The following is a 20965-nucleotide window of genomic DNA, read 5'->3' as shown; positions in this document are numbered from 1 at the left end:
TTAAAAATAGACTTGCCAAGTAATAAATGCAGGACCCAGACTTGAGTGCCTTGTACTAAATAAATGACAGAAGAACCTGGAGGGGAAGCACTTAAATTCAAAGGGTGTGAAATCCAACTAGTGTGAAATCCAACACTGCTTGGCCTTCATTACTGAGTGCAGCAAGAATACGTGCCTCTCTTGAGAATTACTCCTCTGGACTTCCTTCCCATTCCCAGGGTTTTTAGCATGTGTGCACACTGCAGACTGACAAGGATTACAGAAAGGAGTAATGTGCTGTCTTGTAAATTCTGTATTTCTGTAAATGTGGATGTTTTAAGCCCTTAATTGATAAGAGTAATGAAGCTTGCTTCAGTGAGCAGAGAGCCTTGTCTTCCTCAGGGTGGCAAGGTTAGAACTGTGTTAGAGCTGATTTTGTTATTTGATACAAGCAGTAGATCCACTGCTGCATTGACAGTGTGTAAGGAGTGATATTTGCTCTCATTTACACCTCTTCAGCTACAAAAACTCCTTGTGTGTGATGTGCTATTCCACAACACAGGACAGAGAGGCCATCTGAAGTAGGCAGAGCTGGCTCTAAAATGTCATATTGCACTTGTAATCTGATGTGAGGCATCCAGAGCTTTAGGTTGTCAGAACTGTAAATGTTAAAGAGTTTGAAAACAAGTAGGTAGAGAAGCTTGTAAAATGAGTTCAGTCATCCTAGTGAAAGTATTAAAGCTGATTAAAATATTCCTTTGGTTTTGCTTATGGCTCTTTTGGTAAGTGAAGGGGTCCTCAAGCAGTTATCAGTGCTGTTCTGCTAGGGGTGTGGGACTACACCTGTGTTAAACAAGCATTAAGTATTGAACACTGCTTTTATTTCCCCCCTCCCTCTCCCCTCCCCAACCCCCCTCACCTTTCTGTTTTATGTAGTTTCACTAGTTCATCTGTTCTGTTCCAGAGTGAGTTCTGACCTCAGGAGCTGCATGAAGAATAGCCAGCATGAAGAGAACAAATCAGTCCAGGCAGAAGTGCAGAAGCGTCAAGAACATAAATGTAAATTGAGGGGGTTTGAAGTGTGGTATGTGTTCCATGCTGAGGCAGTAGTTTCCTGAACATAAAGCTTAACATTGTGCTAGTAGAAACCCTTTTGCCCTGCTTCTCTTTTGGCTGCCCTTAGTGTTGGGGTACACCAGAGACCTAGTCTGGATTGAAATAAGTATCCTTGGCTGGGTGAGTTCTGGCCTGGATTGGTTTCCTGACCAGTAGCTGCAGTCTTGAGAGTGCTTGAGCTAACATGAGGAGTAGTTGGGCTGATGGAGGCAATGAGTGGGCAGTTTAAAGGCAGATATGGTTTCTTTGCAGAGTGGGTATGTTTGGAAATGAGACCTTACTGCTTCCTGGGAGAAAGGGGTTTTTCTTCCAAGGCTGAGTGCCTCTGTGGGATTTTGGGGGTTTTTTGCTTCATCTGTTTTGAAGGTTGATTGTAGCACTTTTAGGGCTTGGTGTATGAGAATATTTGGAATACGAGTCCAAATGAATTAGGGGTGTGTGTGAAACAATGAAGCATCTTAAAATTTCAGCATGAGGGTCACTTTAAAGGAGTCACCTGGGTTTGATTCTGTTTATGTGTGCTCCAGCACTTACTAAATTCAGACTAACTTTTCTGTGACTCAAAAGCAAGGATGTCTTAATTTAGGCTCTGGGAGTTTGTCTTGTCCACCACCCTTCTGCCATAGGTGCTTTCAAAACTCCTGGAATTTCCTGTTCCTGCTGCAACAACAGTGAACTGCATGTCTGTGTTTGGTACAGCCTGACATTAGGTTAACTAGCACTGACTTTAGTTTTCCTTATATGCATCGGGGTGTGATTTGTGAGGTGACTAATAGTGCATGGGCAGCTGTTGTTCATGGGATAGGACCCAAGTTACCATCCCAGGGATAAGCACTTCCTGCTCCTCCAATTTGAAATCTGAATTCCCTTGTCCTGGTAGAGTATCACTACTTAGTGAGTGCATATGCAAAGATAAAAGAAATAGCTGTTCCCCAAAAGTTTATTCTTGGATACTTGTTCATCTAGGTGAAGCCTTGGAGGAAAACAAAATCCAGATACTTATTATGAAGTCTCTAGAATGCCATGAAACTTGTTGCACAGGTCTTTTTTCAGGTGTGGGAGTGGCTGGTGTTGCCATTTTGGAATCATGCAACCCTACATCAGATGGCCAAAGAATCCTGTTCTGCTCAGACTTATTTTGAAGAAATATCTTCTTCTGCTGTTAGCAGTTTGCCAGTAAATTAAATGAAAGCCTAAATTAATGTGTGATGGGAGAAATGACCACAAATACTTGATGATAAAACTAGGAATCTTTTCCAATATCTGCCTACAGTATAAGGCTTCACTTTTTGTGCCAATGGATTTACAGGCTGTTGAATCTGAAATAATTTTTGATTTTCAGTTTAATACCTTCAGGTATTCTAATGGTCTTTCATGAGCTTCTTCATCATTTTTACATTATGAAGACCTGTAAAAGGGAGGGACTGATTAGTTTTATGATCTAACATCAGCTAAAAAGAAATTCCTTTGTGATTGCTTCTTTTGAAGTCTTCCTGTATTCTACACCTGATTAGATTGTGTGTTTGTCCTTCTGAAATGGACTGTCAGGTTAGTAAGGAAGTCATCATGTTTTGCTAAATTAAAAAGGGAAACTTAAAAAAAATCATTGATAAGAGTATATTTCACTTGCATTTCCTAGCTTTGAGTAGAGAATTCTCTGAATGAATAAAGACCTCATGTCATCTAGTGAGATGCACTAGCAATTATTGAAGGACATAGTGAAAAAATAAAACTGAGATTTGAAAGAATGGCAGATAGGAACTGAAGGAGAAATTAAGGATGAATGGGACAAATTTTAAGAACATTAACTAATTTTTACCCTATTACCTTCTCATTGGACCTTTAATTCTCCAAATCTAAAATAAAAGCAAGGAAAAAAACTATTCCAGAAATAAAGCTGAAAATGCTTTCATCAATCTGCTTTCTTCATCAAGGCTTTCCTTGTCAGGTTACAGGATATCCCAAGTGACTTGAATATGTGTGGGATTTGTTGTTAGTAACTGCAATGATTTTTTATCTTTTGTTACACAATGCAAGTTTCAAGCAGTTGACATTATTGTATCTGCTTTTCTCTCCATTGTAGGCTGCAGCTTATTACAACAGAATTAGCAGTATTAGTTCTGGAAGAGCCATGATCTGGGGCTTTCTGCCACTGTCAGGTGCAAGGATTAGGAGGGAGCTTGTTCAGCAAACAGCTGAGGAAAGATGTGGGGTTGAGTTTCCTTCTGCCTGGCAGGAGGCCCTGGGTATATACTCTGTTTCCATGTCTTGCATGAACTCCCTGAGTTTCTGATCCAAAGTGAAAGGTCAGCTTTATTCTGAGTAATTGCAGGAGATCACAGGTGTGTGCTACTTGCTGACTGAAAAATAGGGGTCAGTGCTGAATGAAGCTTCTCATTGCTTTGCACCATTTCATGAGACACAATGAAATTGGAAAGCGCTCTGCTGGGATCCCTGGGCAGCAGTAGCAACCAGGAAGATTTCTCCTGTAAGTTACAGGAGGAGCAGAAAAAGGAAAAGGGGGGAAGTACAGAAATGGCACAAGATGCATTTTGATTCTAACAGTGCACCAAGCTGGCTGTGGGTGAGGAGTGTCCTGTAGCCAGGGACTGGCTTGGCTGTGCCCTTGGGAGTTTGTAGGGGTCGAAGGTAAAGATCACCTTTGATAACATCTGGGCCAAATTAGCTCTCAGTCAAGTTCATTATGGTGAATTTTTCTGTCAGTGTGAAGGAGAAAGCTGAGAGCAGCTCTTTGGACAGAGAGTGCTGTGTTTAGCTGTCTTACAGAGACCGTGAAAGTATTACACAGATCAAAAAGCTGATCTCCTGTCTTGTGAGTAAGGAAAAAGTGAAATCCTCTAGATGTCAGTTTAGTGTAGGGATCCGCTTAAAAGCTTTGAATCACTCCCTAGAACAATGTGCTCTTGTCCTATTTAGACCAACCTCCCAGCACAGACACCTTGGTTAGGTAATCACCACCAGCGCTGTCTTCTCTGATCCCCTCACAGGGTCAGCACTCAAGGAAATCATCCTTCTACAACTGCATTTTCCAATTGCAGCTCTCATTCCCTTAGCTGGTTTATGTATTTCTTGGGGCCTAATCTTGATAGGCCCCTTTTCATGCAGAGGGACAGCAAAGATGTTTATTAACCTGTGGTGGAGTTTGCTTTTTTACTTCTAGTTTTCTTGCTTTTCCTTATGCCCTCCAAGATGCTGAAATATTTCTCAGAATAATTGCTTAATAGTGGGTTAATGAGACTCCCCTTTTTTCATTTAAAGCTGCAGTAAATGTTTGTCCATTTTACTCTTCTTGTTTGCTTTCAGTACCAGTGTTGTAAGTGGCAAGAAGGAAATGAGAAAACAGCTGGAGATGGGTGTAGCAGTCATAACCAGTGAATATGGAAATGATTGCAGTAGCCAAATGAAAGCCTTAAGCTTTTACTGTGAGAAAATGACTTAGTGAAAGAAATTTACCCAATGTTTTAGTTTCTCCTGTTGGTAGTAACTCTTTGTGTTTTGCATGTGAAAGGCACAGCTGGCCTGTTTGGATGTGTGTCTGTCTGCTTTAGAGTAAGTTATGCTCACGCCATGTTCATCTCTTATCAGGGTAGCTCTGCTGGAGGAAATGGAAAGGCTGCCTACCTGTTAAAGTGCCTTATCTTGGGCTGTGCTTAGCTGGGAGACTTTTCAGGGAAAAGATATGGCTGTGTCATGGTGGGAAGGAGAATGGCCAAGCACTCCTGCAGTTAATCTGCATCTGCTCATGCCCTAAAATACTTACATAGACATCTGTGGACTGCAAGCAGGGGAGAAAAAAGTCTGTTATCTATAAACCCTGTTGGATATGTATTTTTTTTCAATCTTGCTTTAAGTGGCATATACAGTGCATAACTGCAGACTCCTAGTTGAAGTTTTTGTTTATTCCTTTATTCAGCTTTCAAAAGGATTCTCAGAGGATGCAGGAGGAACATAAGTCTCCCGTGTTTTAACAATAGGCTTTGTTTCCACTCCCATGTAATTTTTAATAAGTGGCTAATCTACAAGTGTCAAAGCCATGTCAGTTTTTGAATGGGATCTGTATGTAGATTGACTTGAATTCAGGACCTGAATATGCTGGAAGGTGATAGGGTTGTTTGCACTAATGTAGGTGATGATACTTTTCATTATTTTATGAACATCAAAAATTTACTGACAGCATTTGGCTTCATTGTTTCTATTGGAGTTATATTTTTTTCTCAAGTTAAGTGCATATTACAGCATTAAATGTGTAAGATTTAACATGTGACACTTCTCAATTGCGTTAGTCTCCCAGCAGTTTTTGTTGAGACTGTGCCTTATTTGGCAAAAATACATATTTTTGTGTAATTTGGTGCATGAAACTTGATGCAGTTCAGGGTCCCTTAATTTTAACGTGCCTGAGAGGCAGACAAATGTTTCTTTGACAGTAGCTTTATTATAAATAACACCAGTAAAAAAATAGGCACTGGCACTAGCTATCCCTGTCTCTGAGTTTGTACTTTCTGCATTGACAATGACAGCAAGTTGTTTTTAGTGCTTCTACAATTCCCTTCAGTACCTAAAGGGGCTTCCAGAGAGCTGGAGAGGGACTTTGGACAAGGGCATGGAGTGACAGGACAAGAGGGAATGGCTTCCCAGTGACACCAGGGCATGGTTAGATTGGATATTGGGCAGAAAGTGAGCATATCTGGGCTGAGGCTCTCCTGTGCTGTAGTCAGCAGGACAGCTGGCACTAAATTGCTTTCTCTCAAGCAACCTTTTGGTTCCTTTCATTGGAATGACGTGTCAGTTGTATGAAAGGCACAGCACTTTGTATTTCTGCTTGTTCCAGCTTTTTAGATGGGCTGTCCATGAGCTGTCTGAGCAAGCTTAGGTCTGTTGTTTGGATGTCACAGCTCCTTACCTGGCTAATTGGATTGTGACAGTACACTGAGCTGTTTGGTGTCACGGTGTCTCTCAGTAGAGCCTGCTGGGTGAGCCCATGTGGAAGGGCTGGCTTGAGCTATTAGTGGGAATTGTGCTTTCAGATCTTCTTTGATTTTTTTTTTTTGTTGTTGTTGTTTTTGGTCATTCTCCTTATTGAGGAATATTTTCTCTTTTGTTTTTTTTTTCAGTTTTGATTTACTGCATCTTTTAACCTGCTGCTTTGTTTTCCTTTTTAGATTCAGTCATTGTGGAACCGAGCTGTTGGTGTAAGGTAGCAGTAACTGGTAGGAAGAGAGCTGGAGACAAAAGCCAGAAATAAAAAGTTGAGAGAAACTCTGCAGTTTTTATTCCTAGTGTTCTGCTATAATGGTCATAGTTGCAGCAAATGGCACATGTCCTCCAATAAATACAAAACTTGCCTGTGAGACTCACTTTATGAAAAGGGAGAATTAGGGTTAAGAAGAAAAATTAAGTAAGAGAAGTAGCAAATTGTTCAAGACAGGGTGATTGAGAAGTGGCATGGACAGCCAGTGCAAAACTTGCTGCAGCAGAAATGGAGTCTTTACAGAGAGTTTATTTAATAAGAAAACACCCATACATTTTCCTCTCAAGTTTAGGGTACATCCTGTGTCCCTAATTTGCAGTTGAAGAATTTTGAAATTTGTAAATCCACACTTGTTCTGAGGAAATCTCAGCAGTTTCCTGAGATTTTTGAACTGTACAAAGCATCAAGTGAGACAGCTCCTATATATTTCTGTAACTTTATATGTTGTTAATTGTGACATTTAGTATATTGTGACATTTCCCCTGTGGCAGGAGTTTGATTTAGAACCAGACATTTTCAGATGCACTAACTTTGATTGAAAGGAGAAGAGTGGATACTTTGGAATAGGCAGGAGTGAATGCTGATCCATGTGCTGAATGTTGGAGACCAGGGAATCTGGGTCAGGATGCAGCAGCAGGCAGGGACAGTGGGAGTGGCAATGTCAGGATGCAGCATGTACTGGGACAGTGGAGGGGGCAGGCAGGGATAGAGAGGTGACATGGAGGTGGCAGGGTCAGGATAGAGTGGTGGGCAGGGGACAGTGGAAGTGGTGGGCAGGGATGGAGGTGACATGGAGGTGGCAGGAGTAGAGTGGCAGGCAGGGGATGGCGGTGACACAGAGGTGGCAGGCTCAGGGTGCAGTGGCAGGCAGGGATGGTGGTGACACAGAGGTGTCAGTGTTGGGGTGCAGTGGCAGGCAGGGATGGCGGTGACACGGAGGTGTCAGTGTCGGGGTGCAGTGGCAGGCAGGGATGGCGGTGACACGGAGGTGTCAGTGTCGGGGTGCAGTGGCAGGCAGGGATGGCGGTGACACGGAGGTGTCAGTGTCGGGGTGCAGTGGCAGGCAGGGATGGCGGTGACACGGAGGTGTCAGTGTCGGGGTGCAGTGGCTGGCAGGGATGGCGGTGACACGGAGGTGTCAGTGTCGGGGTGCAGTGGCAGGCAGGGATGGCGGTGACACGGAGGTGTCAGTGTCGGGGTGCAGTGGCAGGCAGGGATGGCGGTGACACGGGTGGCGGGCAGGGATGGAGGCGGCGGCCCAGCCCGGTGCAGTGCCGCGTCTCGCCGCTCGGGGGCAGCCGTGTCCCGCCGTGTCAGCCCTGATAGCCGCGCGACAGGAAACGGGGTGAGAGGTGACAGAGGGACAGGGGCAGTGGCGGGGTCTGAGATTCTTTACCGGACGGCTGTAAGAATCCATCCATTCCTTTCTCACAGGTACACCCCCACTGTGAGTGTCTTTAACCCGAGTCTTGCTGCAGGCATTTCCTTGGTGTCCCTGTACGTCTGCATTCCTAGACTGGCAAACTTCCTGACAGTGTGAGCCAAAGTCTCCATGTGTGCCAGTGTCCTGTTCCTTGGCAGACATAGGATTTTCTGCTTTACAAGTCAGAAGTGGTTCCCTCCTACTACACTATAGAATCATAGAGGACACCGGCACATTTTGGCCTATTGGCTCGATTTCTGGTGACTTAGCAATGTTGTTACCAACTGATATTGACAGGGAATGTGAAGGTCCTTGTGAGGGCTCCACCTCTGCTCAGAGCTGCCTGTGCTTGTTTCAATGTTGCAGACCTCTGCTCGGCACCAGAGTTGCATTAGCTTTGCAGATGGACTTTTGCCTTTTTTTCCCTCCATCTTAGATATTTTATTATACCTCCTTGCCTATTTACCTCATTTTTGTGTTGTTTAGCTATGTCCTTCCTTTTTATGTTCAGAGACTTTTGGTCACTTGGAAAGTCTTCTCTTCTCTCTGCAAATACTTAAGATAATTGTAAAACACTTTTGCAGTTGCTGTAGGCCAAAGACCTGCTCTGTTCTGATTGCCTGCTGTCTGGTGTTAAGTACTTACATCATCTGGTGTACTTCAGCTGTTTGTCCATATGGATTTGCTCCGACTTGAAAAGCTGACGGGTGGTGAAGGAAAGGAGAGGCGGGATCCCTGCGGGGAGTGCGCATGAAGCCATATGTCGCTATTCCTGGGGATCTGGTGCCCTCTGGAGACTGTGGCTGCCCACGACATCACCAGTGTCAAGACACCACGCTAATTTATGTCCCTGGTCTGGGCAGGCTGAAGAACAAGATGAGCTCTATTGTTTTTACAGCAGAAGTGGATGATACTAGAAAAGACAGTAGAGTAAAAGCAAGAACTCTCTAAAAATAATAGCAATTACATGTCTTATAATTTTTAAAGCTGATGGAGACTTTAGCTGTGCTTCATGTTTTTCTTGTGTATAATCAAAATTGAGTACACAAGATTAAACATAGATATTTGAAAATAGTATGGGGATTTTAAAGTGTTGTGTTAGCAAGGGACATTAAATATTTATATTAATTCACTTAGCTGGTCTGAGAGGCCAGTCAGTCTAATGGGAAAATACAGAAGTCTCTTAGCAAACCTGGAACTGGATTCAGGAATTTTTCACAGGCTTAATAAGGAAGCTGGCTTTTTTTTGTCACTTTCTTCTTACCCAAAATTGACCTTGGTACCTTTTTAATGCTTAATGAGGGGTATAAGAAATGGTATCCTGATGCAGAGGAGGTCTTTGGTGTGGCTAGGGACTTCTTATTTTTACAAAGTAAACCACCTGGAATAGAGACAGACTTACAAAATGCTCCTTTACTATGATCTTATTCCTTTCATTTGGGAAAAAGTTGCAAAATGATAATTTATTTTAGCTCTTACTACTCTTGAAACAACCTTCCTGCATAATGAGAACACAGGAGTTTAATATTTTAATTACTCTCCACCCCAACTGCGGTGAAGAGCACTGGGTGATCTGAGGAGGCACAAATTCTCAGTATTTTGTTTGCGTGCAGCTACTGTCAGAGTTACATGCTGAACTCAGAGTTCAAATGCTGAACTTCTGTGTTGTTGTTCGTTTGTGACTGGATGGATGGATTTAACACAGGTATCATGAGATCCTTAGAGTCCAACCAGCTCAGAATCCACATCATTTACACTGAAGTAAGATTTTACCTGAGCTGTGTCTCCTGCTATGGCTCATTCAGCCAAGGAGGGAGTGCAGGGTGCATCTTCAGATCCACTCAGGGCCCAGCAGTGCCAGAGGTGGGAGCAGGAATTGAAGTCCAGACTGGTGACAAAGAGACATATTTGCCTAACTCCTTCATGTCCTTATGTTGTTCAGAGGAGTTTAGACTTGAAGTAATAGTAGTTTGGTATTAAATAAGTGCAACTTATGTTCTTGTGCTTGATTCTTAGTGCCTTTTTCTGGAAAAGTTCTGCAGTTCTCAAATGTAACACTTTCTTTAAGGTTGGCTTTTTGTTTTTAACAGTGTGGTAATTCTGTACCTTTAAAATTTAAAGAGCCAGAGACTGCCTCTGATACTGCTAAGTTATGTGAAATGATTAAACAAGCTCAGTAAGGAATAATACTACTGTGCATCTTGCTGGTGGGATTTGTGGTCTTTGAGTAATGGGAACATGTGTATCACTTAATCTCTCTTCCTTGCTTTCCTTCCTTTCCAAGAAGCTGATACAATTGTCTCACTGCAGGCAGCATTCTGTGATTGCCTTGGTTTGCAGTGTGATAGGCTTGTGGAGAACTACAGCTCTGAGCTCCTGTTTTCTGAATATGATTGGGATGCGTTGGGTGTTTCCAGTTAGGTGACTTGTCCTTCTGTGGGGTTTGTGCAGTTGTTAAATACATTGGATGGTGTGCAGCATTCATTCTCTTGTTTTTACAGCAGGAAGGTGAAATGGAAGGTGAGGCAGTCGACGCTATTGTGGAGGAATCAGAAACTTTCATTAAGGGAAAAGAGAGGAAAACCTATCAAAGACGCCGTGAAGGTGGGCAAGAGGATGATGCTTGTCATATACCACCAAACCAAGCAGATGGAAGTGAAGTGGTGCAGGATGTCAGCAGTGGGGTGCAGATGGTGATGATGGATCAGCTGGATCCAACTCTTCTTCAAATGAAGACCGAAGTAATGGAAGGTGCAGTGTCTCAAGAAACTGAGGCTACTGTGGATGACACACAGATCATAACACTTCAGGTTGTTAATATGGAAGAGCAGCCTATAAACCTTGGTGAGCTTCAGCTGGTCCAAGTACCTGTACCAGTGACTGTACCTGTTGCCACCACGTCTGTGGAAGAACTGCAGGGAGCTTATGAAAATGAGGTTTCCAAAGGAGGCCTGCAGGAGGGGGAGCCCATGATCTGTCACACCCTCCCTTTACCAGAAGGCTTCCAAGTTGTGAAAGTGGGTGCAAACGGTGAGGTGGAGACACTGGAACAAGGTGAACTTCAGCCACAGGAAGATCCCAATTGGCAAAAAGATCCAGACTATCAGCCACCAGCCAAAAAAACAAAGAAAAACAAAAAGAGTAAGCTTCGCTACACTGAGGAAGGCAAAGATGTGGATGTCTCTGTATATGACTTTGAAGAGGAGCAGCAGGAGGGTTTGTTGTCCGAGGTTAATGCAGAAAAGGTGGTGGGCAATATGAAGCCACCAAAACCAACAAAAATTAAAAAGAAAGGTAAGTTCCCCATCTGCAAATGGATTTTAAAAATGCTTTTGTTGTGGTGATTGCAGTATGACTGAGGCGAATGAATGCATTCAAGTGGGAGGAGAGCAGACATGCCCAATGCTGCTTGCTCACAATGTAATAATGCTTGACTGCAGTGTTTCTGGGGCACACCTCCCTTCTCCTCTCTATAGGCTGACAGGGAGATCATTTTCCACAAGTATGATACTGTGGCATTAATATTCTCATACAACTGTGACTGAAAAGATTGTTCTCTTTGCTGTACTGTACATGTAACAGTTAGTGTGCATGTTTTACATCAGGAGTCAATGGTGTCATTAATTCTGTGGGCTTTTTCATAACCAGTTGCTGGGTAAGGTAGATGGTGCAAAATACAGTAATAAGTATGTTTGATTTTTGTTAAAACTGTGAGTTAAGGAACCCTTTTTAGAGTGCAAAAGGAACATTAAGTGCTGGCATTCCAGTGAAAATTTAATCCAAAACCAGCCACAGGCAATGCAGTTGGATTTAGTGGTGCATGGTGGTTCCTTGCAGTACTTACACTCCCAAGAATCTTTCCTCTTATATTACACAGTAAACCACAGTACTGTCAAAGGCTAAAGATGGTTTCCTTCATGACCAGGTGTAAAGAAGACATTCCAGTGTGAGCTGTGCAGTTACACTTGTCCACGTCGTTCCAACCTGGACCGCCACATGAAAAGCCACACCGATGAAAGACCACACAAGTGCCATCTCTGTGGCAGGGCTTTCAGGACAGTCACATTGCTGAGGAACCACCTCAACACTCACACAGGTACTCTTGGTTTTGTGTTTATTGTGTTTTAGGGTCTGCTCTGCCATCAAAACAAATAGATTGAAGGTAGACTCTTCTTGTTTTCCTACCTTCTCTTATGGAGCAAGCTCAAAAAGAGGAAACAGCGTAGTTGTTTTCTGCCTGGCCAGGTCAGGTGCAGAGCTTATCCTGTTCACAGGTACAAAATTGATCCTGGGCTTGATCTCAAGTTACCTGAAGTTATAGAAATGTTCTCTTTGCCTTGGGCATTAGCACTCATGTTTTCAGCTTGTTGTGCCTTACTGCCAAAAAAAAGAGTGTAATCCATAATGCCTCATTTTCTCTGCTTACTGAACTTACGTCTGACTGGCTGGTTTCTAATGTGTAAACAACCAAGTGGTACAAAAATACAGGAGTCTATTTCCTCACTGAAAGGATATTAATTCTCTAAGATCTTAAATCTATTAGTTATTTATACAAAACCTCTGACTTTTGTGCATTCTAATTGCTCTAATTTAATGTTTCAGAACATGAAAGCAGTCTTGCTAATTCACTTCAAAAACAAAAAATAAAATCCACAACCAGTGCTGCCCTATATTTTCTTTTGTCACTAAATCTCTGTGTCACTGTCTTCCTGTCTTGCTGCACACCATTAGGTACTCGCCCTCACAAGTGCCCAGACTGCGACATGGCCTTTGTGACCAGTGGAGAGTTGGTTCGGCATCGCCGCTACAAACACACCCATGAGAAACCATTCAAATGTTCCATGTGTGACTATGCCAGTGTGGAGGTATGGGACTTGTTACAGTGCTGACTGCTTCCTTGTGCACTTCAAAGCTTGTTCACCATCTGTTACAAACTCTTGTTCTTAGGCATTTCTTCTTTGGCCATTTGGTTGAAAGGCTCTGGGAAAAAGAAATTATAAATCAGGGCTGCTCTTGGAAGCAAATGGTGGGGTTTCCTCAGTGAATCAGAAAGCAATTTGAGATCACTTAACAGAAATTCTAGGTGATACCCATTTCCTCTTTGGAAACAATAGTTGTCACAGTTTCTTAAATGATTTGTCCTTTAAGCTGATTGCAGGAGTTGTGGTGTGCTTCGTGTTGAAGGAGACAGACATTTCCTGCTGCAGTGGGATGTTCTTTCAGTCCACAGTGCTTTCCCATTTTAGAAACATGCATTCTGCACATCATCTGTTTATGCCATGAAGGTGTCTGTAGCTAAAACTAATGAGCCTTTGTCTCAGTATTGGTGAAAAGCAGCTTTGCTAATGTTAGATGATAGCTTAATTTGCCTGAGCAGATTAGACATTCTTGAATGCCTTCCCTCCATGCAGTATTGTTAGATATTTTATAGGACCGCTTTTATACTGTGAAAGGAAATTTGAGCCAGATGATGAGCTACATAATTTAAAAAAAAATGGGATGTCTACAGTGGAAGAAGGCTACAGTGGGAGAGCTTGTGTAGGGGCTTCAGGGTTTTTTTTTTTCAGCCCACGCTATGCCTGCAGTGCTGTCACTTCTGGTCCTGTGGTTTGAGTGCTGAATAAGTTATGTTGCAGAGGTTTTCATAGTATAAATTAGGAAAGAATAACCAAGTTGGTCCTTATGAGGTCATGCTGCTTTTTGTAGGCATAAGTTGATGATTAAGCAGCATGATCAGGCTGGAGTAGAAAATGCCATACCGTTGGTGTTCTTGCTTTGAGCTGGGTTTGTACCTTCTAAATAAAAGCAGGAGGAGAAAATAATTAAGCTTCCCCACATCACTTCCCTGTATCTCTCCAGGATATTTTAAAATTTCAGGGTGTCTTCAGATACTGAGATGATCAATAACAGTAAGGTGAGCACAGAGTCTAATGTTCCCATGCTTCTTGGGAACAAGCATCAGGCAAGACTGGGAGTGAAGCTGGGAAGCGAGGTAGAGTGGGCAGGAGCAATGGGAAAATGGCACTATGAAAATGGGAAAATGGCACATACTGAAATGTATGTGCTTGTTTGGTTTTGTGCCTAAGTAAATATAAACTACCTTAAACTCTTGACTGGTTTTTTGTGCTTTTGGCAATCTGGCCTGCTCATCTGTGCTAACTTCAGTCCTGCCCTTGGCTTGCAGGTTAGCAAATTGAAACGCCACATCCGCTCGCACACCGGGGAGCGCCCGTTCCAGTGCAGCCTGTGCAGCTATGCCAGCAGAGACACCTACAAACTGAAGAGGCACATGAGGACCCACTCCGGTACTGATGCCATGTTCTTAGTGTCAGGGTGCTGAGGCTGCAGTGTCTGCTGACACACTGCAAACAAATACTATTGTGTAGTTTAATATAAAACCTTTATAAAGTGTAGCTGAAGAGGATGCACCGTGTTTTGTGAGCACTTGTAAATTTAAAACCAGGTTAAATTGCTTCACTGAGAAATGAGCTTTGGATTCTGATTTCTAGTTTGACTGTGAGGTGATAAAATGCAGGCACCTCTAGTATGAACAGAAGAAACTTCTTCTGTTTGCAGTGTTCCAGCTGAAGAGTAAAGCCATTTGTAGTTTCATGCTTCAGTGCATTTTTAAAAGCATCTCATGCATGTTAGTTCATAAAGATGCTAATTTTTTCTTCAATCTAAATAAGGGATGATTTTAGCACAGAATGTTACTGCAGTGCCAAATTAATCATATTGCTAAAATTGATGGGGAGAAACATGCCCTTTTATGTATACATGAACATTCAGAACCTCCACCCCAAAAAATCTGATGTCACTTGCTCTCTTCTGGCAGCATGTAGATCTTGCCTGTATTTCTCAGAGTAAGAATAATTTAACTTCCTTAAGGATTGAACTTTAGTTTCTTTGTAGAAAGACACTTACTGGAGCTATAACTTGCAGAGAAAGATGTTATTGAGCACTTTGTAAAATTAAAATTTCTGTTGTCTAGCTGTGTGTTGCAAGTTTCTGGGAGGTTATTTGGGGTTTCTTGGTGAGATTTCTTTTTAATAAAAGTACTTGTTCTCATTTTTTTCCTTTTGCTCCTGAAGGAGAGAAGCCATATGAATGTTACATCTGCCATGCTCGCTTCACTCAGAGCGGTACCATGAAGATGCACATTTTGCAGAAGCACACGGAGAATGTGGCCAAATTCCACTGTCCTCACTGTGATACTGTTATAGCAAGAAAGAGTGACCTGGGTATGTGTCTCCAAACGTGGCCATTTGCTGAAGATGGTACAAAACTTCCCAGAATTTAGAGTCCACATAACCCAACTGCTGTCTCTTAGCCCAGTACCCAGTTTGGTAACTGCACAACATGAAGCACAGCTTCACATATGGGGCTAGTAAAACACACCTTTAGCTTCTATCAGCTGCAAGTTAGAACATTTTTCAGTTTCTTCTCATTATTTGATTTTTTTTTCCCAAACATACAAGGTAAGTTACTGTTTGCCCATAGATGCAAGGCATTTATTGAACTTGGACTGAGATTTCAACAGCATAAGGATTGGGATCTAAAAAGCAAGATCACTTGGCTTAACCTCCTGCACATTGGAGCCATTGTTTCATGCACAGATATTTTCATCAAGTTAAAAGATTTGAATTAGAGCAAGTATTTAACTTTCCAGGATTTGGAGCTGTGTGCTCAAAAAAGCCCTGAGTCCTTGCAGTAGGACATTCCTGATCTAGTGAGCAGTACCCAGTGTGATTCCAGCAGGCAAGCTCTTATGTTTCTAGAAGGTGACAAACAATATCGTGCCCAGAGCAGCTGAGGGAAAGGAAGGAGCCATGATTTGGCAGGACTTTCTGTCTTTAAACAGAATTATCACCCAAGTAATGGGAAGGCAGGCTCCCTTCCAGTAAAGACAAGTGCTACAGTGAGAGGCAGTTTGAGAGAAAGGCAGTCAGTTGAATGTCAGGAGCAAACAAGCTGATTTACAACAGAGGAAAACTGATGTTAGCTATGAAGAATTTTTCTTGTAATAATGCTTTAATCTACCCTAAGCTACCTCGTGCAGCTGTGGTATGCTCTTAGTTGGAGGATTTTAAATAAGTGACTAAAACCTTTCGGGGATTATCTGCTGGTATCCCTGTTGCCTTCTAGTCCTATCACTCTGATTTCTAATCCTGCAGAAAATCCTGTTTCCCCCCACTGAATTACCTGGCTTCTGGCTGTATCCAGGCAATTCAAGTTAGTCTTAAACATGGCAGTCCACAAGACACTTTAGTTTGACAATCATGTGTCATCAAATTCAAGTATCCTGAATCAGCACAGATTGCAAGTAATAACCAAATCTGGAATCCTGTGGAAAATCTTAATGAAGTTTTTCTGGGAGCTCTTTCTGTCTAGAAATTGTTCTGGTTGGTTTTACTTGTGAGTCCTTCAGGTTTTTAGTTGAATCCTAAATTCCACTGTTTTGGCTGAGCTTGGGAGGATCACTGAAGGACCATGGGCTCATCTTTCATGCTTGGAAAGCCACGGTGGTGAAAGCTTTTGATTCTTTTTCCTGTAGGTGTCCACTTGCGGAAGCAGCATTCCTATATTGAGCAGGGCAAGAAGTGTCGCTACTGTGACGCCGTGTTCCATGAGAGGTATGCCCTCATCCAGCATCAAAAGTCCCACAAGAACGAGAAGCGCTTCAAGTGTGACCAGTGTGATTATGCCTGCAGACAGGTAAGCTGGGGGCACCCCTTAAGAGTGTTAGGACAGGAGCTGAAAGTACAGATGGAAATCTTAGCTTTTAGCTATGACCAGATGTCACTCAAAATAAAAACTTCGTGGACACTGGACTCTCCAAGGTAAAAGAGAGGGAAAGTTTAATTCTGACTCCAACATTTATAGATTTCCAAAAGAGACAGTTGATTGGAGGATGACAGTGCCACCTCTCCAATGACACTGGACAAACCAACAGTCAATCAAATTTCTCCTCCTCCATAAAAGAATGCAAAACAATAAGTTATTTGCATAAAGTGCACTAGACAGTTCATTACAAGAATGTAAACATCAGAAGGCTTAGAAGAACTTTAAAAAACAGGGCAACAACCAGCTGTCAAGATCGAATTAGCTGTCTAAATTTTTGAAGGGTGTAAAGGAGACTCCAAGTGGCCTTTTCTTGGTGTGATTCTGTCCTGTAGAGAAGAACCTTCTAATTCATAACCTTGATGTACCCCTTGACCAAGGAATAAGAGTCCATATAGGATGGGAAGAGCTAGGACTAAATATGCCATCAATCAAGATGTTCTTGCACTGCTGTGGAATCATTCTTTTCCTGATATTAACCATAAAATTTTGGCCTCGTTTTAGCTGAAAATTCACTTTTCTGTATCCATTGACACGAGTTTCCATTTTTCCTGTCCGTGCCAGGAGCGGCACATGGTCATGCACAAACGGACCCATACTGGAGAAAAGCCTTATGCCTGTAGCCATTGTGATAAAACCTTCCGCCAGAAGCAGCTCCTCGACATGCACTTCAAGAGATACCACGACCCCAACTTTGTCCCTGCTGCCTTTGTCTGCTCCAAGTGTGGCAAAACATTCACTCGCAGGGTAAGGGAATATGCTTTGACTTAGAGAGGGTTGGGGTGGAATGAGGCTTTTTTAGTCAAGGGGAGGGAAATGTTTACCCAGAAGGAAAGATGGGTGAGGTAAAGGGTAAAATAATAATCTTTTAATAGAGCTCTTCTCTTTGAGAGGGAAGGAGAGGAGAGGGAATTGAGAATTGGTACCAGCAAACATTAGTGTTCACATCATGAGCAATGTGGAAATGCAACTTCATTCATAAAGTTAATGAATGTACCCATTTCCCCTAAAGAATCTCTCTTTAAAAAAAAAAAAGTAAAAGACTTAGTTACCAGAAACGTGTTTGAAAATACAGAGCCAGAATGTCTGATCTTGAATTCAATGCATCTTTTAACTTTTCTTGTGTTTTTGATCTTTCACTGAGTAGAACACAATGGCCAGACATGCTGATAACTGCTCTGGCCTAGATGGTGGGGAAGGAGAGAATGGAGGAGAGACAAAGAAAGGCAAACGTGGCCGAAAGAGAAAGATGCGTTCGAAGAAAGAAGATTCCTCTGATAGTGGTAAGAGCAGCTCAGTACCTTCTGAGAGTTACAGGTCTGTGATTCACTCTGTGTGTTTTGCTGCTGGTTTGCCAGTTCTGCAGGTTTCTTCTGGCACTTAAAAGAGTCTTGTCTGGTTGGCAAACACAGAATATGGTGATACATGGCCAAGTAGAGAGAGATGTACTGCCTGTGAGGGATAATACAGAGCCTGCTGTCCCAGGCCTGATCCAAGACAGTAGTTTAAAAAACACTGTCTGACACCCCTTGTGTCAGCTGTGCCATTCCTGTCCTGCCTGTGTGGGAAACTCTCTGGCAATTTTTTTTCAGAGTCCCAAAAGAGGCTGTGTGGTTCTGCAGTGCATTGCTGTGAAATGATACTTGATCATTCTTCAGCATTTCTGGGTGGCGTGTCCAGACAACTCCACCACTGAATAGTTTGGTAGTTCTGTGGAGAAAGGCTGGCAACATCCAAGGGAGTGGTGGAGAATTATATGAAGGAAAAACTCAGTCCTACTCCTGTCTCCTGGTAGAGGAAAAACATCATCATGTCTTCAACAGGAAGAGCCAAGTAGAGTCTCAAGACCAACCAGTTCAAAGATGATTTTGCAGAAGGAATGTTGCTGATTAGTCTCTTTTATCTGGAGTGCTTTATCTAATTAATCAAGGGGTGTAGGTTGAGAGAACAGGGATCTTTCTGGCTAGACAAGGCATATCTGAAAATCTCATATGGCAAACTAGTTTTAGGATGAGTATGATCAAATGATTTGCAAACCTTGATTCAAAAACTGTAGAAATTGATGCTAAAACTCATGTTTGTATAGATCTTTAGAAGAATGTATCGGGTGAATTAAGCACATGTAACAAATTGTGCATTTAAAACATGAAAAGGTAATGGAGGCAGGGTAAAATAATTGATGGAAGGTAATTCAAAATGTGGCATTCTGGAGTATTGCATTCTTAGTATCTGGTTTGAAATCTTCCTGGGAGTTCAGCCTGTTCTGAAAACTCACATTTTATTTAGTTGGTTTGGTCTGAGTTTAAAGCAGTTTTTTGTAGGGGAAGCTGGTCAAAAGTCAGGTTTTTTAATGAGCTGATGATATGCAGTGAATGATGCCAGGCTCTGTGCTGAGGGAATCCCTTCAGCCTCAGTAGAAGTGGCAAGTGTGGGTTGACCTCAGAAGTCATTTGATAGATATGAAGAATTGACCAGTGAGAGCTGAGTAGCTGTAAAAAAGATGCGCTAATCACCTGCTTGAGGAATTGCATTATTCACTGTTGTGTTTATTTGGATTTCTGCAGTTTCATGAGGTTTGGCAGCTACTAAATATCTAAAAATTATAAGCAAAGCTGGGATGAAATAGACCTATCTGTGTTAATGAAGGGGATGGGGGAAAGACCAAACAGTGAATGATGGTTTTGTCTCCTGGCTGCCCAACATTAGACAGAATGTTAATTGATGGACATTGAGTTGAGGGGAGAATGTAATGAATCTCTTAAAAAGTGGGACCTGAGAAATCCAGTAAATTCTTCATGGGGAGAATCCCTTGAGTGATTGTAAAATCATGCAGCATGTACATGCCCCAGTGTGGGTTGGGGTTTTTGCCTTTAGTCAGATAAAAGGGAGTATCCTTGTGCCCCTTGTATTCTTGAGTGAAGCTACTCCTCTAGTGAACAGCCTTACAAATTTAAGGGCAATCATTTTGCTGTCCAAACAATATTATTCTCTTGGACATCTCTCACTGCTTTTTGTCTGCTCTGGGTTTGCCCAGAGCATTCTGAAAGTGTTGATGGTCCTCATCTATTAGGTTTAAGGAACGTTGTAAAGAATGAAGTGTAGAGCTAGAAGGGTAGGAGACTGGCTCTTGGGTGCCTGTTGGGGTTCTCCTGTTTCACAGAGATCCTGGAATGGTTGCTACAGCAATTTACATGGGATCTACCTCTTTTATCCTCTTGCCCCTCTATTTTCCCCACACTTCTTGAAATCAGCTCATTCCCTTCCCTAAACATCCTGCAAATAGTCCTTTGTGATCCAAAATGGCCTTCCTCCTGCATCCCATTGTGTCCCAAACAGGAATTCCCTAACTCCCCATAGTACCAAAGGTAATCTCAAGAGCTGCTTCCCATGATTGGAATGGGTTTCAAACCTGGTGGCTCTTCTGGGAGTGTCCTGGACAAGATGTTTGTTCCTCAGAAGCTGTGAATCTGGGCTCCCACCTTCCATTGTGCAATGCTATGCTCCTCTGTGTTGTGCAGGTGGGACTTGGATGGGCTGTTGGACCCTCTGGTAGGCTTGGGAGTAGCCCAGCCTTGTGTTATTTGGTCTTCCTTGTGCTATTGTCTCTGAGCTCCTTTGTGCATGTGCAGAGTAGCTTTTACCAAATAATCTACCATAATTAAATTACCTTTTGCTTTCTGAAGGACAGCTTGTTCCCTCTAAGTGAGGGTAACAGATTAACAGTCTGTGCCTGCAGCTTCTGAACAAAGGCCTTACTTGCCTTCTTTCTCAGAGCTGACTCCTTCAAATCCATCCCTTTTGGATGGGATTTGATGGTGCTTCTCTGTAGATGGATGTGTTTTATTTTTGTTAAAACTGAAGATTTATCTGACATCCTTTCTTACAGAGGAAAATGCTGAACCAGATTTGGATGATAATGAAGATGAGGAGGAGACAGCAGTAGAAATTGAGGCTGAACCAGAAGTTGAGCAAGAGGCTCCTGCACCACCTCCCAGTAAGAAAAGAAGAGGAAGACCACCAGGCAAAGCTGCTGCGCAACCAAAACAATCCCAGCGTAAGTCACTGATTGAGGCTCACCTTACCCTGCTTGCTTGAGCACCTTTTGCCTTGGATTTGGCCATTCTTATAGATGTGATCCCTGCAAATGAGATTATTTTAAAAGTGGGTAATTGTACTTGTCTCTGCATTGCTAAGAACTCACCTTGAAATTTGTTGCAAGGGTTTCCTGGTCACGAGGGGACATGGCCACTTCAGGCCAGGCTAGAAAAGAAAGGCCATTATGTTTGTTTGGTATTGTTTCATTTCATAGTTGTGCAAAGTGCTCACTTCTTTTTGTA

The 20965-nt window shown here is 42.5% G+C and overlaps 1 protein-coding gene across 5 annotated transcripts in view; it reads left to right on the top strand.

The window, feature by feature from the left end:
* CTCF (CCCTC-binding factor) overlaps positions 1-20965 on the top strand; it is a 34838-nt gene that overhangs the window by 10556 nt on the left and 3317 nt on the right. For 2 of the 5 annotated variants that reach the window (XM_066557395.1, XM_066557394.1), the window contains exons 2-11: positions 944-1038; positions 10289-11081; positions 11713-11883; positions 12519-12652; positions 13972-14092; positions 14879-15028; positions 16342-16502; positions 17193-17375; positions 17776-17911; positions 20515-20682. In XM_066557395.1, the coding sequence (XP_066413492.1) occupies positions 985-1038; positions 10289-11081; positions 11713-11883; positions 12519-12652; positions 13972-14092; positions 14879-15028; positions 16342-16502; positions 17193-17375; positions 17776-17911; positions 20515-20682 (2071 nt within the window). In that variant the 5' untranslated portion in view covers positions 944-984. The other 3 variants (XM_066557397.1, XM_066557396.1, XM_066557398.1) reach the window with 3 other exon arrangements.

The sequence above is a fragment of the Molothrus aeneus genome, chromosome 11 (genome assembly GCF_037042795.1).
Source record: "Molothrus aeneus isolate 106 chromosome 11, BPBGC_Maene_1.0, whole genome shotgun sequence".
In the NCBI taxonomy this organism is placed as follows: Eukaryota; Metazoa; Chordata; class Aves; order Passeriformes; family Icteridae; genus Molothrus; species Molothrus aeneus.
Note: the sequence above shows the minus strand (reverse complement) of the source record. Positions and strands in the feature narration are given on the sequence as shown.